The 19,113-nt window shown below is 36.0% G+C and overlaps 1 protein-coding gene across 15 annotated transcripts in view; it reads right to left on the bottom strand.

Annotated features, from left to right (window-relative positions):
- Positions 1-19,113, bottom strand: part of Nrf1 (nuclear respiratory factor 1) — a 136,198-nt gene that overhangs the window by 52,096 nt on the left and 64,989 nt on the right. For all 15 annotated transcript variants that reach the window (XR_013435335.1, XM_078040509.1, XM_078040512.1 and 12 more), the window contains one exon: positions 9,467-9,607. Coding sequence is in view for 14 of the 15 variants with exons in the window: in XM_078040509.1 (XP_077896635.1) it covers positions 9,467-9,607 (141 nt within the window). In the remaining variant the exon portion in view is untranslated. The remainder of the gene's footprint in view (positions 1-9,466; positions 9,608-19,113) is intronic.

Below are 19,113 nucleotides of genomic sequence, written 5' to 3'. Positions count from 1 at the left end.
GCATCCACATGTCAGCGAGAACACTCACCCTTTAGTTTTTTGGGAGTGGCTTACTCCACTTAGCATGATAGTCTCCAGTTCCATCCATTTACCCACAAATGCCATAATTTCATTCTTCTTTATGGTTGAGTAATATTCCATTGTGTATACATACCACATTTTCTTTATCTTTTCATCTGTTGAAGGGCACCAAGGTTGGTTCCATATCTTAGCTACTGTGAATTGAGCTGCTATGAACATTAATGTGGCTGCATTACTACAGTATGCTGATTTTAAGTCTTTGGGTATATGCTAAGGAGTGGGATAAATAGGTCAAATGGTTTTTCTTTCTAACAGTTGCTTAGTATCCATGGTATAGGTTTTCCATTTTATTTCATCATTCCTCTATTGATAGTTATGGTTTTTGCTCTTACAAATAGTGCTTGACCATGTCTCTTTGTGCACATGTACATTTCCTGAGGAGAAATTCAGAAACTGGACTCACTGGTTGAGGGCTTTAATAACTACTGCCAGACTGTCCTCCAGAAAGACTTAGCCAATCCCATTCCTACCATACCCATTGTTTCACACCCTCCATCCCATTTTTTCTTTTCTTTTCTTTTTTTTTTTTGCCATTACCTAGATCCCCCTCTCCCATCCTATACTGCGTATTGAACCCAGGACCTTTTGCAAGTGTTCCTACCACTGAGCTATATCCCACATCCTTCCCCCATCCCCAATAACTTTTTTAGTTGTAGGTGAACACAATGCCTTTATTTTATTTATTTACTTATATGTGGTGCTGAGAATTGAACCCAGTGCCTCATACATGCTAGGCAAGCACTCTACCACTGAGCCACAACCCCAACCCCTCCCCAGTCCTTTTAAGTTTTTATTTTCAAACTCTGTCTCTCTAAGTTGTCCCGGCTGACCTAGGACTTTCGGTTCTCCTGCCTCAGTCTCCTGAGTACTTAGAGATTATAGGCAGGTGCCCTGTAGCTGGCTATTACTGAGTGTTCTTATTTTGGTTCATCTGATGTGGGGGAAATGGTTTTTTTTGCTAGTGAATTGAGAATATTTTTATATGTTCACTATTTTTTTCTTTCTGTGCACTGCTTATAATGCTTTGCATATTTTTTCTAATTATCTTTTTATTAATTTGAAGGAAATATTAATCTGTCCTGGATACTAATTCTTTGCCATATAAACTGTAAATATATCCCTAGTATGGTTGTATCCTGAATATGTAATCTATATGACTATTACCATCTTTTAGTATTACTGAATATAGCTTAATTCTTCTCTGTTTAACATATTCTATGTTCTATTTAGGAATACATCCTATGTTTTCATTTGTTACCTATATATTTTAAATCTCATCCTGCATGTGGCATGGTGTCATGTACAAAAACACTTTCTGATAATATCAGACAGTAAAAAAACAAAAAACAAACAAAAAAACACCTCTTTTCTGACACTGTAGCACTGGGAGGTGATTTAGCATTGTTATCCACAATAGATAACATGAAACCTGAAGAGGTTAAACATCAGACATACTTGTATCCCATCCTCAAAGATTCTGATTTAACTGGTCTGGAGTATGGTCTAGGCACCAGGACTTTAAATTCACAGGTGATTCTATTGTGTAGCCACCTTGGAGGACAATTAAACTCAAATACTTCTTGTCTAACTCTTCTTTTAATAAACTTTTTTTAATTGTGGTAAAATACATATAACATAAACATAAAATTTACTGTTGTAACACATACAATTCAGTGACATTAATTTCGATCATTGTTAAATAACCATCCTCATTATCTATTTCCAGAATTTTTTCATTGTCATCCCAAACTGAAACTCTAAACCCATTAAAATAATAACTCCTCTTTTCTACTCACCTCGGCCCCTGTAACCACTATTCTACTTTCTGTGTTTACAATTTGCCAATTCTAGATACCCTATACAAGTGGAATCAGACTGCATTTTCTTTTTTTTAATATTTATTCTTTAATTGTAGTTGGATACAATATTGTTAATTACTTAATTTACTTTTATGTGGTGCTGAGGATCAAACCCAGGGCCTCGCCTATGCTAGGTGAACACTCTACCGCTGAGCCACAACTCTAGCTCCCAGACTGCATTTTCTTTTTGTGTCTCATTTTATTTCACTTAGCATAATATTTTTTACTTTTTTGTCAGAAGAGCTATGCCATATGTAAGCTTTTTCAAAACCAAACTAGACCCTCAAAAGACCTAAAATGTACTGTTTCCTAAGTAAAATAGGTCAAGTCTGGTGGATAACTTCTTCCAAGAAAATCGCTGTGCTGTTTCTGAAGGTTTCTCTGAAACTGGTGAAGAATTACTATACTGTTGCATCATCACTCCAAGGGAATATTAAAGAGCAAAGACTGCCCAGTGAGAATAAGAGGAGAACAGAAAGTTCATGGGGTGGGGGGTTACACAGGGAAGGGAGAAGGGATAGATGAATGGATTTTAGCCAGCAATACTGAGCAGGTATTTCCAGAGATGATTCTTTTATAAAATAATCTTTGCCTGGATCTCTTGAAATACAGATCCCAAGATTTATAGATTCCCTAGAACAAAAGAATCCTATAATATTCAAGTGTGGGAGAGAACAGAACTGATTTTTCATTAGCAATATCAATTACTTGAACTCAAAACAGCCTGAGAATCAGCACTGTTGGCATCATCTGGGAACTTGCTGCAACTGCAGAATGTCAGGTCCCACTCCATACCTATGACTCCTTTGTTTATTTATTTGGTACTGGGAATTGAACCCAGGGGCACTTTACCACTGAATTATATCCACAGTCCTTTTAATTTTTTGTTTTGAGACAATCACTAAGTTGCTGAGGTTGGTCTCAAACTTGCCATCCTCCTCCTACCTCAGTGTCCTGAGTCACTGGGATTACAGGTGTGCATCACATCACCTGGCCAATTTGCATTTAAAGAAGACTCTTCAGTGATTCCTATGCACAACGACATCTGAGAAGCTCCAATTAGCTCAAGCTCTAGGCCCTGACTGATCTGAATGATTTTAGAAAAATTTGCTGACCTGACTTTCAAAATCTCTAAAAATGGTGACTTCATTATTTCATTGTTGATGAATTCAGGAGTTACAGGCCCTACCCTAAACTAATAAGATTTATTTCAACCTCCTCCAATTCTTACACAGGATGGTCAGAAAGATAGGAGATAGAGGCTGAGTTCCAGCCACTATTTTTAAAGGTGCCTTAAGTTTTCGTTTTATCACAAAGAATATTACAAAGCTCTGCATGTGTGTATGTTTGCGTGTGTTAACCAAGACTATTATCAGAATTAAGACATAAGAGTAAAGTTTTTCAGGAAACATGTTCTATTCACCAATGAAGAATTATACTTTTATCAAAAAAGAAAAAAAAAATAAAGACAAAACACCCCAATCCATAGAGAGCTACTTCCTAAAAGAAGGACAGTTAGTTCTGACAGAAGTTCTGATACTCTGTTCTATGTAATTTCTATCCATGGAAGAGATGGTTTTGAGGGTCTCTGAAGCAAGTCCCGAAACTCTTTTAAAACAGTGAATGTTTATAGCATTAGCTGAAACATTCAACCTGGGCAGTGATCACAAATAGTTTTATAGAACAAAAGAAAAAATCATTGGCAATATGAACTCTAAGTTCTATTTCTGTTTCAGTTTTGTTTCATAAATTGCTTTTGGCTGGGTGCAATGGGACATGCCTGTAATTACAGTGGCTCAGGAGGCTGAGACAGGAGGATGGTGAATTCAAAGCTAGCCTCAGCAAAACCCAAGGCGCTAAGAAACTCAGTGAGACCCTGTCTCTAAAAAAATACAAAATAGGGCTGGGGATGTGGCTCAGTGGTTGGGTGGTCCTGAGTTCAATCCCCAGTACCTCCCTCCCCAAAACAAAAAAACAAACAAATAAATAAATAGCTTTTTCTATTTATGCCTCAATTTTAAACCTACAATATATGTTATCACCTATATTGACCAACTTCATTGCTTAGAAAAATAAAAATTCTTAGTTCCTTAACTTTCCCTAATATAACATGGGTGAGAGATGGTTCAGGTTATCCAAAAGTTAATAATAATAGTTGAGTGATGCATTTTTCCTTACAAAATCTCACTTTTTTTCTTCCACTGACTTCATAAATGTAGGAAGGTATGCATTACTTCTCAGAAAATGAAAGTGAGAATCTGGGCTAACAAGTAAAATTTGGACTGTAGACTAGATCCTTTGACTCTAAGTTAGTATATGATTCTTTCCAATAAACAAGCAAACTTTCTAATTTGTGAAGAATTAATGAACCACCTAACATGAAAATAATATCAACTATAGTTTACTCTCTGAATGATTCAGAACACATCACATGATCATATATATAGAATTATATTTATAAATTAGGGTTATCAGCATAAACATCAGTCATCCCCATAGCTTTAAGTGCAGATAAGAAAATTAACAGAGATGTCTGGTTAAACCAAGTCTACCTCTATTACAGTCCAGTTTGACAATTCTAGGATTTGATCATGTTAAGGAAATCACGAATTACCAAAATGGTCTGAAATCTAGAATTAGGTCTAGTTATAGTTATTTTGTTCTTTCTGGGTATAGCTCATAACTGAGTTCTGCTTCCTTGAATCAACGAATGAACACATACACACATATACCCCCCCACACACACACAAACACACACCATACACACATAAATATCCCCTGGAGGGTAGGTTAAATTATATGCCCAGTAAAGAATTGAGGAATGTGCCTTCAAACATACGGCAGCTATTTAAGAGAAAAGCAAGGTGGGGAAAAAGAGATGTTGGCATTTTTACCCTAATATTAAGAAAAGTAATCTTTTGGTAAAAGAAAACAGAAACATCATCAAACTTACACTTAAAAAAAATACAAGTTTAGCTACTGCCTGTAATCTCAGTGGCTGGGCAGGCTGAGGCAGGAGGATCAAAAGTTCAAAGCCAGCCTCAGCAATGGTGAGACACTAGGCAACTCAGTGAGACCCTCTCTCTAAATAAAATACAAAATATCCCTGGGGTATGGCTCAGTGGTCGAATGCTCTAGAGTTCAATCCTGGGTACCCACCCCCAAAATTCAAGTTTAATACAAAATATTAAAATACTGTTTTGCATTTCTGTGATTATAAAAGTAATTTATGCTCACTAAAGAAAGGGAAAATCATCCATAACACCACCAAGTATAAATAATCACTATAAATATTTTGGTGTATATCTCTTCAAAAGTTTAACACATATACACACCTGAATACATTTTATAAATATATTTTAGAAAATTAAATTAATTAGTTTAATTCTGGGTACCCTGAGCTTAAAAAAAAAATCTAGCTGGGCACAGTGGTGCACACCTGTAATCCCAGCAGCTTGGGAGGCTGAGGCAGGAAGATTGAGAGTTCAAAGCCAGCCTCAGCAAAAGTGAGGTACTAAGAACTCAGTGAGACCCTGTCTCTAAATAAATACAAAATAGGGCTGGGGGTGTGGATCAGTGGTTGAGTGCCCCTGAGTTCAATCCCTGGTACAATAAATAAATAAATAAATAAATAAATAAATAAATAAATAAATAAATAAATAAATAAAAAATCTAGCCATTCAAAAGAAATAAAAAGAGTCTTAACCCTCTAAAATTGCAGTATGTAAAAAATGCTATTTTATAGCCAGTTTGTTAACATAAGGTATTACAAGTATTATTCTACTGTAACAGAAAGCAAATTATCATTTTCAGTATCTAATAATTTGGTGAATAGTAAACCTCTAGTGTTTTTTGAGCTGTATTGTTCTTCCTTCCATGTAAATACTGAACACCACTATTATAATTAAACTAAACACATTGCTCCTAGATTTCCCTATTGTAAATAATTGCTGTGGAAAAACAGACATCAAGCATCTTGCTTAATTGGAGGGCACAACATGCACATTTTAGAGTTTGCTATGCAATGCCAACCTGCCCTCTAGAAAGTGTACCTGTTTACAATTCTATCAACAGTGTAATGAAGCACTTACTTCCCCATACCCTTGCCTGTCTAGGTTCACTACTATTAATAGTAAAAAGCTTTAGGATCAATTAGAATAGAGAGGTATTTAGCTTAGGTTAAGAAGAAGTATTTTAGGAAAACAAAGCAAACAATGATAACAAAGGTTGAAGAGGAAAATTTCAGGCTGGTTTCTAAATTTTTTCTGCTCACTCCTCCTCACTGTTTGTTTCATTTCTTAGTCATCACATATGGTGAGAAGAAAAAGGAAAATGAATGTATGATGACAAGAAACCTCCAACAGTGTCCCTCTGTTGTGACTGATGACACCAAATACCAGAGCCCCTTAGATCCACCAGAGCACCATACTCTACTGAGTACAGTTCACAGAAATGGAAAACAACCAAGACTCCAATGTTTTACCTCCAAAATGATAACTAAACTGAAATGTTCTGTCTTCTGTGGTCATCAACCAGTTTTCATAAAAATCAGTATCTGTGATGATTTAGTATAATCAAAACTTTGGACTTCTTCAACTTTAAACATCAAATATAACCATGACAGAAAAAAGCACCCCTCAGAGGAAACAATCTACCTAACAGTATTCTAAAGCAGAGGCTCAGTCAGCTTTAAAGTTAGCTAAATTTACATCTGAGGTAGAGAGTTGATTCTTCACAAAAAAAATCAGGCAAAAAAATTTGCCTTTGGTGTTCTTTACTTTAACCTATCAGAGCGGCCCTAGGATAGAGTAATAACAACCAACGAAAGGACAGTTTAAAAAAACCAAACCAAACCAAACCATTATTTAGAGATCCTTCAAGTGTCCATAGAAAGGTCTATAAACCCAACAATCAAAAATACAATTTAGCTTCATTTTTATAAAATGTGGTATTACTTCAGAGTTGCTGTTTCAAACCTAAGGAAGCAAAGTGTCATTTTGTGAGCAACACCATCAGTGTCTGTACTGAATGTACACTTCTACTCAGGGGTCTCACCATACAGTTACCTGTCACTGCACTGAATACATTTTTGCTCTGATCCTTAGGTTATTTACTAAACAGATACTAGTGTTTAGATGGTGTGTTATTTAAGGTGCTGGGCAGCTGTAATAAAGAGCAATAAAGAACAAGAACTTTAAGTCCTCACTCTCAAATTTTAGCTGGAGAGACAGACCATAAACTAGTGTGAAAATTCATGAATAAGATATTTTGGGCAGTTCAAGTGCTACCAAGACAACACTACCAGGAATGTATTTGCCAGTGACTTGGAGGGAGGGAGGGAGGGAGGGAGGGAGGGAGGAGAAACTTTGATTATATTGGATAATCAAGGAATGTTGTCTCAGGGATTTGCATAAGGAAAAGTCAATCCTGCAGTGATCTAGGAGGACAATGCTTCAGGCAAAGGGAGTAGCAAAAGCAAAATTATGGCTGCAGGCTTGACTGAGGGGATAAGGACAATTTGGAAGAGGTAAGATTAAAAAGGGCCTTCAAACCTTTGAATTTGATTCTAGGAACAGTGGAAAGCCACTAAAGGACTGAAACAAGTAAGTTTAAAAATAAAATCTCTATGTTGGCTACATGAGAATGAATTGCAGAACAAAGGTAGCAATAGGGAAGATCAGTGACAACTGAAAAAGCTGACATGAGGGATGCTAACGGCTTGGCCTGGGTGCAGATGGGAATTGAGAAAAACAATCAGATTTGGGATGTGATTCAGAAATGAACTGGGCTGGCATGGTGATACATGCCTGAAATTCTAGCAGCTTGGGAGGCTAAGGCAAGAGGATCACATATTTGAGGCCAGCTTCAGCAATTTAGCAAGGCCCTAACCAACTTAGTGAGATCCTGCCTTAAAATAAAAATTAAAAAAAACTGGGGATGTAGCTCAGTGATAAAGAACCTCTGGGTTCAATCTGTAATACAAAAAAAAAAAAAAAGTGAATTGACATTTACCAATAAATTAATGGGGGTAGGTGTAGAAAGTAGAACAGGAAAATAAGGATTATTCTTTTTTTTATTTTTAATAAATGGACACACAATATCTTTATTTGTTTATTTTAATATGGTGCTGAGGATTGAACCTGTTGCCTCACATGTGTTTTACCACCTCAGCTCAAAGGATTATTCTTACCCTGGGACTTTTACAATCAGATGGATGGTGGTGTCATTAACTGATAGAGGTAACATAGGGAAGGAACAGGTTCAGAGTGGAGAGTGAGGGCAACCAAAGGTCCTGTTCTGAGCATGTTAGGTACTAGACATTTCAGTGATCATAAACTAGAGTATACACAGGCCTTAGCTCTGGGACACAAAAACAGTGATCAGGAGAGAAAAGGAGAAGAGCCAGCAAAAGAGCTGGTAGGTAGCAGCCAGTGAGGCAGGAGGATATTCAGGAGAGTGAGGAGTCACAGAGACTGAGAGAAGCAGCTACTTAAGAAGGAAGGTGAAATCAACTCAGTTAAATACTGCTGGAGACTCAGTCAAGGGAAGAAAACTAAAGACTAGATTTAGCAAGACAGAAATAAATTAATAAAGAAATAAACTGGAAAATGTTATAAAAAATGTTGATCTTAACCTATCACTTTTAAAACTAGAAAACCACAAAAGGGATAGCCTTCGACAAAGTTATGAGGTATACTGATGTCTCAGAGGAAGAGGGAAAGAATGAATGAGTCAAGTAGGTGTCCTTCCGAGTTTTGTGGGTTTTTTTGTTTGTTTTTGGCAATATTGTTTATTTTAATATGGTATTGAGGATTGAACCGCAATCCTTAGGGTTTGAAACAAAGGCCTCAAGTGTTCTACCACTAAACTGAACTACATCTCTAGCCCTTTCCATTTTGAGACAGGATCTCCCTAAGTTACCCAGGCTGGCCTTAAACTTTACAATTCTCCTGCCTCAGCCTCCTGAGTAGCTGGGATTACAAGTGTATGACACTCTGCCTGGAAGCTTTGTGTTCTTATTCTCTGGGGAAGGGAGCTTTACTTGGCAATAATGTGGTGGTATTCAGAATTTTCACGGAAAGAAACTCAGCTTGAGACTAAACTTGTCCCAACTGATTGTGATCACACTCTGAACAATCTCACATTCACCTGTTCAAACCAACTCCAAGCTAAGTTTTCTTTTTTTTTGTGTGTGTGTGTGTGTGTGTGTGGTGCTGGGGATTGAACCCAGGGCCTTGTGCATGTGAGGCAAGCACTCTACCAACTGGGCTATATCCCCAGCCCCAAGCTAAGTTTCTTTATCAACCTAAAGGTCCCAATGAAAGGAGAGAACTGCCAACAAAAGGAGGAGAACACATGATGCCCTTGTTTGGGAGCATACTTCTGGCACTACCATGTCTTCTCCAAGGCTGATACTGCCTCACCATCACACTCCAGTCTCTGAATCACCAAGGAAAAGTGATCAGAGGCCCGCCCACATGAGTGCCTCTTGCCTTTGCATCTCCTCTTCACTTCCCGCCCCTTACCTGGGTCATTTTGTCCACAGAGACTGGGATCCCATCGATGGTGAGAGGTGGCAGTTCTGAATTAACCTCCTGTGGTGCAGGGGCGTGTTCTGCCAGAGCAGACTCCAAGTCTTCCAGGATCATGCTCTTGTACTTTCGCACCTGTAGGGAATTAACAGCAGAAGTAAACAAGATGCCCAACAACCACAGAGGACTTGTGCCAAGCAACAAGCAAGTGGGTGAGGCAGACTTCCCCAAGCTACTTCAGAGCCCTAGAAACAAACACGCCTACAACTAGCAGGTAAAAATACTCGCTGGCCCCAAAGACATCATACTAAACAGAATTAAATGAAAAGATGATGAAATTACAGGTAACAACAGTGGAAAGGAACCAGTGGGAAAAGTTTTACAAAAAGACTACTTCTCAGAAAAAAATTATGTTTTTGCAGTCAACACAGGCCCATCACCTGTTCCAGATCTAACAGGAATAGTATTCATTATTCTGCATTTCTCAGGCCAGTTGATAAACACCTACCTGTAGTAGTTAATTACAAAATCACTTTCAAGATCTTTGAAGACTTATGTTTCTAAAACTCTTAAGTAACCTGCTAAGAAACTGCTGCTATTTTCCTGCAAAACCAGATTACCAAACAGGAGACTCAAGGGCACAAGAGGTCGAACTGAAGAGAATCAGGAAACAAACAAACAAACAAACAAAAAACAGAGGCATATATTATAGCAGAGTGTCAAAAATGCCATTACCAATAAAGCTTAGGACTAGAGAGAGCCCCAGTGGTCAAACCCTCCTCCCTTTTGTTACTCTGTTTTATACTGGTGAGCAAGGTGAACTTCAAAACCATCTAGCTCTAGCCTCAGTTTGAATTAACATTGGTCTTTGACTCCATTTCTCACCATTGCCAATGAAACATCTCTCAAAGGACAGAGAACCCTGCAACAGCACAATGTACAAACATGTACACCAGCAGAAGGGGAGACAGACACTGGATCCTACAACCACCAGTGATTGGTTCATTCACTTAGAAGAATACCCAGGGGACTGGCTGGGGGACAACTCTGGGGATAACAAAGAAGCAAAGGAATTGTGAAATGTGACAAGGTGGGAGACAAAATGAACTTGCTTTCAAGCCTCAAGATATTATCTTAGGATATAAAATAAAGAGAAAATGAGATTTTCCCAGAAGTTCTGATAATGTTTCAATCCTTGGTTTTTTGCTAAGTAAACAGGACTCTGAGTCAGGATATACTTCCCTATTGATACCTCATTATGAGGATTAAAAAAGAAAGATTTCCATACTCTATCCCAAGTACCTGGAAAAGTAAATATTATTGGCTGTGTGATCCATAATATAAGCACTACATATGTTGTCTCAATCCTTCTGGAGTTAAAGGATCCTTCAAATAGGTCTATAACTAAGAGGATGAAAGAAAAATTTACTTTAGTAAGTTTTCTTACTTTAGTCATTGTTGTCTGTGTTTTTTCGTGCAATATTGTTTTCTGTGCCATCAATAGCATGGATGTTACTGTATTTCTTTAAAAGTTCTCTAAGATTATCTCAGATTTTCTTTTCCCAAGTCACCACAAGTAAGAGTCAGGTACTTCTTGATCTTTGCAGAAATTGTCATTGGGAAGGTTATCATATCACAATCAAGACTCACATTCCTTTCTCAGATGGAACTAAATGATTTGCTGACTAAAAAGGTAAGGTGTTGCAGTATGTGACCAGATATAACAATCATGTATGTGCAGGAGTGACAACTGTGCCTCCATATTGCCTGGGCCACAGCAATATTAAGATGTATCCCAATATCAGAGGACAGATAACTCAGGACACTGAACAATGTAATAACTAACTGGTTTTACAATTACAATTAAAAAACACTTAAAATCAAAATCAGGTACCAATCTTTCTTTCTCCAATTCATCTTATATACTAATGATATTTAAAATTTCCTAAACATGTATCATCATAAAATACCATCTACTGAACACTTACTAAGCACTACATATGTTGTCTCAATCCTCACAATAATTCTGGAAAGAAAATAGTATTATGTCCACTTTAAAGATAATAAAATTGAGGCTTAATAAAATAACTTTCTCCATATCATGCAATCATAAGGAGTATTGTTGGAAATCAAACTGTTTATCTAGCTCTAATACCTGAATATTCAGCTACTTTACTATCAATTATCTTTTTTCTCAAAAAAACTCCCACAAGTCCCTGCTTCTTATAGGATGAAGTTTAAGCTTCTCAGTCCAGTACTTCAACTTTTTCAGACATTTTCTGCTTTTCCAGTACTTACTTTGCCACCAAATTCACCTGCACAGACTATGTGAATAGCATTCCTTAGTTCCCAGTACAATAGTCCCCCTTATCTATGGTTTCAGTTCCTACAGTCAAATATGCTCTAAAATATTACTATTTCTCTTGATTCTTTCAAGAAAGAAAGATCATATTCACATAACTTTTATGACAATATATTGTTAAAATTCTGATTTTTATCACTGGTGTTAAACTCTTATTATGCCTAATTATTTATTTATTAATTTTTAAAAAAAGTTGTAGATGGACACAATATCTTTTTATTTATTTATATGTGGTGCTGAGGATTAAACCCAATGTCTCACGTGTGCAAGGCAAGCGCTCTACTATTGAGTCACAACCCCAACCCTTACTGTGCCTAATTTATAAATTAAACTTTATCATAGGTATATATATATATATAGGAAAAGACATAGTATACACAGTGTTTAATACTACCTGTGGTTCAGGCATCCACTGGGGATCTCAGGGTGGATCCTCCACCCCATAGACAACTGGGGCCTGTTGTATACAACCCACTTTCCTTTTCCCACTTTAGCTGGCCAGTCTCCTCATTAATCTTTTTACATCTAGCAAGTTCTTACCTTTGGGTCTTTAATTATGCTTCTTATTCAACTATTACCCATCTTCAAGGCCTAACTCCATTCCCATGTTCTCTGAAAAGCATTCCAATTATGGCAGTGTTACTGCCATAACTCTTCCTCCTTTAAATTTCCATAGTTTAAATAATCATGTGTCGCTTATAATGTTGTTTCCAGAATATCCTATATACAACGAGTGCATGATTTTATTAAGCCCAGAGACTAGGTCTTTTGCATATTTTTAACATAAAATATTATTACTTTTTAACATTTTTAAAGGTTATATAACAACAACATCAACATCTCTAGCAACATGTTTCATGTAGTTAGACACACAGTTCTGGGCACAGCATGTGCTTATTGAAACAGACCCAGAAAAGACATCAAAATTCTTTTGTATTTCTGAAGCTTTTCTGGATACAAGAGGAGTCTTGAAGAAGTCATATATATTTTATAAAAACTTTATCTACAAACTCCCATAACATTAAAAATACATTGTCATTGGGGGTATAAAACTAAGAGCTGCCCTACTACAAAGATGCCCTCAAACTAGTGATTCTGAGCATACCTGGTCTTGAGCCAGGACTGGGTTGTGTCCATGAATTTATGCCAGCTTCATCCTGTTCTCCTTCTAGCCCCAGTGACAGACTCCTTTCCTCCCCTGCTTCAGTCCTTCCCTCTAGTTTCTCCCTAGACCTGAGGGTTCCTAGTTTTGAACCTGGAAACTTCAAAGGATTTAGATGGACTCCTTATCTCATACTTTGTACCTAACAGTGTTAAACAGTTATTTGTTGAATAAGTAAGTACATGAGCAATGGGATTTTATTACTTTTTAAATGCTTCTACATTTTATGTAAATGAAAACATTTTTAAAGGTTATATAACAACAACATCAACATCTCTAGCAATTAGAGAAACGCAAATTAAAACTACACTGAAATTTCATCTCAATCTAATCAGAATTATCGAGAACAATAAATGTTGGTGTGTATGTGGGGAAAAGGTATAATCATACATTGCTGGTGGGAATTGCAAACTGGTACAACCACTCTGGAAAGCAATATGGAGATTCCTCAGAAAACTTGGAATGGAACCACCATTTGATCCAGTTTTCCTACTCCTTGATATATACCAAAGGACTTAAAATCAGCATACTATAATGATGTGGCCACATCAATGTTTATAGCAGCTCAATTCACAATAGCTAAGCTATGGAACCAACCTAGGTGCGCTTCAACAGATGAATGGATAGAGAAAACGTGGTATATATACACAATGGAATATTACTCAGCCATAAAGTGCTGAATGATTTCTCTGATTTAAGGATGCTGATTCATAATATGCTGGGATGGGGATGAGAAGATTAAATGAACTCTAGAAAGAGGAAAAGAATAGGGAGGGGAAGGGAGGGGGCATAGGAATAGGAAAGACAGTGGAATGCAATGGTCATAATTACCCTAAGTACATGTATGAAGACATGAATGATGCGACTCTACTTCGTATACAACCAGAGATATAAAAAATCGTGCTCTATATGTATCATATGAATTGCAATGCATTCTGTTGTCATATATAACAAATTAAAATTTTTAAAAAATTTAAAAAAATAATGAAAGTATGGCATTTGCCAGTAAATGTATAGAACTGGAGACTATCATACTACAAGTGAAACAAGCCACTCTCCAAAAACTAAAGGCTGAGTGTTCTCTCTAATATGTGGATGCTAACACACAATGGAGGGCGGGTAGGGAAAAACAGAAGTTCATTGGATTAGACGAAGGGGAATGAGGGGAAGGAAGGGGGGATGGAAATAGAAAAGAATAAAATGACTCAGACATAACTTGCTTATGTTCTTATATGAATATATGACCAGTGTAACTCCACATCATGTACAACTGCCATTATGGAAGTTATACTTCATATATGAGTAACATGTCAAGATACATTCTATTGTCATGTATAACTAAAAAGAACAAATTAGAACAATTATAAAAACAAAACTCAGCTAAAAGTGGCATTTGGGGTACTTTATCTTGCCAACCTGCCCTCTAAAAAATTATAACAATGTAAAATGTTTGACATGACAGTACTGTAGGTTAAACATCTTTTCTATGTTTGGTAACATGAATCAAGCAAGACGGCTTTTTGTTTTAATTCACATTTCTTTGAAATTTTATGTCTAGTCATTTGTATTTTCCCTTTTGGTTCAGGCCCTTTTTCCTTTTATCTTTGCCTTCCACCCACATCCCCACACACCCTTACTGGGGATTGAGCCCAGAGAGACTACCACTAAGCTATGTCCCCAGTCCCTTTTAAAATTTTATGAGAGAGATCTCGCCAAACTGCCCAACTTGGCCTGGAACTTGTGATCCTCCTGCCTCAGTCTCCTGAGTAGATGGTGTTATTTTTTCAAAATAATTTCTAAATGAAAATTTGTAAGCACAAAGGTAGAAAGAATGGTAAAAATAAGTGGCTCTGTATCTGCTACCAAGACTCAATAATTGTCCACAATTATTTCACCTACCATCTACATGCATATACACAATTATTTCTGAACACAATATTTTGTGTGGCCATTTAAGGTGGATTTTACAGACATTGTGATACTTAAACACTTGAGCATGCATCTTGGAAAATAGTATTATCATATATAAATACAATACAATGAAGGGGACTGAACCCACGGGCACTTGACCACTAAGCCACATCTCCAGCTCTTTTTATATTTTATTTTGAGACAGTGGCTTGCTAAGTTGTTTAGGGCCTCGCTAAGTTGCTGAGACTGGCTTTGAACTTGCAATCCTTCTGCCTCAGCCTCCTGAGCCACTGGGGTTATAGGTCTGTGCCACTACACCAGTTCTTTTATTGAGTTTTGAGAGCTCTTTTTATATTAAGAATACTAATCATTAGCTTGGCTAAAATATTTAGGTATCAAACCCTAAATTTCCACTATAAAGCACAGATAATGTCAGATATATATATCATATAGTTATTTTAATGATAAAAAAATCATACACTTAAAAAGTGCTCAGAATAAAACAGGTATGTTATTGTAAATTACAATTGTTGTTATTTTTTTAAAGAATTCTTATTTTTTTAACCTTTATTTTATTTATTTTTATGTGGTACTGAGGATGGAACTCTGTCCTTGAATATGCTAGGCGCACTGAGCCTCAACTCCAGCCCCGCTGTTATTATTTAAAAAAAAATTTTTTTTTCAGTTGTTGTAAGCCATTTAATTTTGTTCCCAGTGGCTTAATACACACTCCAACTGTGGGCAAGGAGGTAATATGGGCAAAGTACAATATGTAGAAATAAATAACACTCTAGAAAAGAAATTTTAAAAACCCAATACTATTGGGCTGGGGTTGCAGCTCAGTGATACAGCACTTGCCTAGCACATGTGAGGCCCTGGGTTTGATCCTCAGCACCACATAAAGATCAATAAAATAAAGGTAATGTATCCATCTACAACTACAAAAAATTTTTTTTAAAAAATCCAATATTATTATAAGGCTTAGTACATCTTTCAGTCTCTTCTTAACAAATACTTAAAGCAGGCTGGGATTGTGGCTCATCGGTAGAGCGCTCGCCTAGCATGGGCAGGGCCTGGGTTCGATCCTCAGCACCACATAAAAATAAAGGTATTGTGTTGTGTCCATCTACACTTAAAAAAAAAAAAAGTATTTTTTAAAAAAAATTTTAAAAAATTTAAAAAAAAATTTTTTTAAAAATTTTTTAAAAAAAGCAGTTTCGAATCTGAAGTCTATATTCCAAAAATAAACAGGTCTATTGCATTTTAATTTTTCTATAACTTTGATTAGCCTCCAGCTAGAAGAGCAAAAGAAAAATTTATGATGAGTTTAGGCAGAGGAACAAAATGGAAATAACCCGGTTTTCAAATTATTAAATGAATAACACAAAGTGTTTATAATTATACTTTGAACACAGTAAGCACTCTATAATTGCTAGCTATTAATATTATAAGATCTAAAATCTAAATAATTTCTTTTAACTATTATTAATGTGAAATTATGTGATAAAATAAGCTGCATAATTGATTACCGTAAATAATAGGCTCTAGTTCTTTAACACCATTGGGAATACCAGGACCACTGAACATAGCAGAGAATTACTCATAACTTAATAGTTTAACAGAAATCTTCTGAGGTGATGCAGCACACCTGTAATCCCAGTGACTCATGAGGCTGAGGCAGGGCTGAAATTGTGGCTAAGTGGTAAAACACTTGCCTGGCATGTGTGAGGCCCTGGGTTTGATACTCAGCACCACATATAAATAAATAAAACAAAAGATTCATTGACAACTAAAAAAAAAAAAAAAAAAGAAAAAGAATTTAAAAAGAAAAAAAAAAAGAGGCTGAGACAGAAGAATTGCATGTTTGAGGCCAGCCTCAGCAACTTAGTGAGGCCCTAAGCAATTTAGCAAGACCCCGTCTCCAAATAAAAAGGGCTGGGGATGTGGCTCAGTGGTCAAGTACCTCTGGGTTCAATTCCTGCTACCAAAACAAAACAAAACAACAACAACAAAAAGGTTTAACAAAAAGTCAACCAAAATAATTAGGGCCTAGTAGTTCTTTGAGGAATATAGTTCTTTAGTTACTTTTCCAATTTTATATGTTTATTGCTCTATTGAAGTTTCAGTTAATATTTTTATTATTCTGCTGAGGTTTGGATATGTTTTGGCTATTTTTTCTTATCACATTTTGCTGCTTAGCTGGAGTTTTTAATTTATAAGAACAGGATTAAGGACTGGGGCTGTAGCTCAGTGGCAGAGCACTTGCCTAGCTTGTGTGAGGCACTAGGTTTGATCCTTAGTACCACATAAAAATAAACAAATAAAATAAAGGCATTCTGTCCATTTATAACTACAAAAAAATTTTTTTAAAGAACAGGATTAATATATATAGAATGTCCTTACTGTATATTTCTTATAACTTCCTTTTTTTCTTATCAGTATTTATTGATTAAGTTTACTGATTTAAGTTCCTTGACTTAACAATGAAGTTACATTCTAATAACCCATCATAAGCTGAATAGTGTCTAAAAGACAGAGAATGGTTGTATATGCTTTTTGCACCATTAGTAAAGCTAAAAAATTGGTAAAGCCAACCATCTGAAGTTGGGGGCTGCCTGCATTAACTGTCTATACCTCATCTCTAAGGCTGCAAATTTTTCTTCTCCCTTTTTCTTCCTTAATATACAAGAAGTTTTTCTATCTTATTAGACCTTTCACAGAACCAATTCTTGAGTTTAATTCTTGAATTTCTACATCAATTTCCTTTTGTCTCCCTCTTATATTTTTTTCTGTTGGTTAACTCATTAATTTCTTCCATGTGTTTGTTTATTCTTTTATGTATTTTTTATAACGACCTTACCAGTTCTATTGTTCTAATTTTTATACTCTCATTTATATTTTGTGTCTTTGTTCTGGCAAAGATAATAAAAGCTCTTACTACCATTTTGGAATTTTCCCTTTTTTCATTTATTACATTTTAAACTTTTTGATTTTCTTGTTTTGCTCTAATGGTACCTGAGGCATAAAAATAAAAAGTTCGTTATAATTTTAAACTGTTTATCAATACTAAATAACCTCTGGTTCTCAGTTAATACATTTTTGCCTTGAGATTCATGATTTATTTATTTATCTGTTTATTTGTTTTTGGTCCCAGGGATTGAATCCAGGTGTGTTCAACCATGAGACACATTCCCAGCCCTTTTTTTGTATTTCATTGAGAGACAGAGTCTCACTGAGTTGCTTAAGGCCTTGCTAAGTTGCTGAGGCTGGCTTTGAATTTGTGATCCTCTTGCCTCAGCTTCTCTTAGCCATTGGGATTACAGGCATGAGCCATCATACCCAGCCATGATTTATAGATGTTTGTCTGACACATTTTTGCCTGGTTTTACTTTTACATTTAAAATAGCTTTATAAAGATATAATTCACACCATACATATTTGTTTCCTATGGCTACCACAAACTTAATGGCTCAAAATCTCACAAATTGATTTTCTTGGTTCCTCTGGGATAAAGTCAAGGTTGTAAGCAGGCTGGAGCCTCCATTTCTTTGCCTTATTTAGCTTCTGCCTAGCTTATATTCCCTGGTTCCTGACCCCTTCCCTGTAGATACCCAACCTCTTGGCTTCCACCAACATATCCACTTCTATATTCCACTGTATAGATACACCAATTTTATTTATCTATTCATCAGTTGGTAAATATTTGTGTTGTTACCACTTTTAGGCTACTATAAATAATGAACATTGTATACAAGCTTGTTTATGAACATATTTTCAGTTCTCTTGGGTATAATTTAGGAGTAGAATTTCTAGAGCACATGATAAGTCTGCTTTTAACATTTTGAGAAACTGTGAAATTGACTTCTAGAGCAACTGTGCCATTTTACATTTTCACCAGTTTCTCCATATCCTCACCAACACTCATTATTGTTTACTCTAATCCTAGTGGGTATAAAGTGTTATTTCATTGTGATTCTGACATTTCCCTAATAACTAATGATTATACTTTCTTGGTATAATCATTGGTAGCATCATTTGCAGTTACTTTTGATATTTTTGATTGGCTATAAACATTTCATATAAATTGATTACAGTTTTGATTTGGATTGTTGTTCTAATCTGAAGGAAAATCTTTGTTTTTTAACAAAGCAGTTTAAACCACTCATATTTATGGCTTAAAACAGAATTAGTTGGCCTTGCTGATAT

This window comes from Ictidomys tridecemlineatus, chromosome 2 (genome assembly GCF_052094955.1).
Source record: "Ictidomys tridecemlineatus isolate mIctTri1 chromosome 2, mIctTri1.hap1, whole genome shotgun sequence".
Taxonomy (NCBI): Eukaryota; Metazoa; Chordata; class Mammalia; order Rodentia; family Sciuridae; genus Ictidomys; species Ictidomys tridecemlineatus.
The sequence above is the reverse complement of the archived record's forward strand: the minus strand, read 5'-3'. Positions and strand labels throughout refer to the sequence as shown.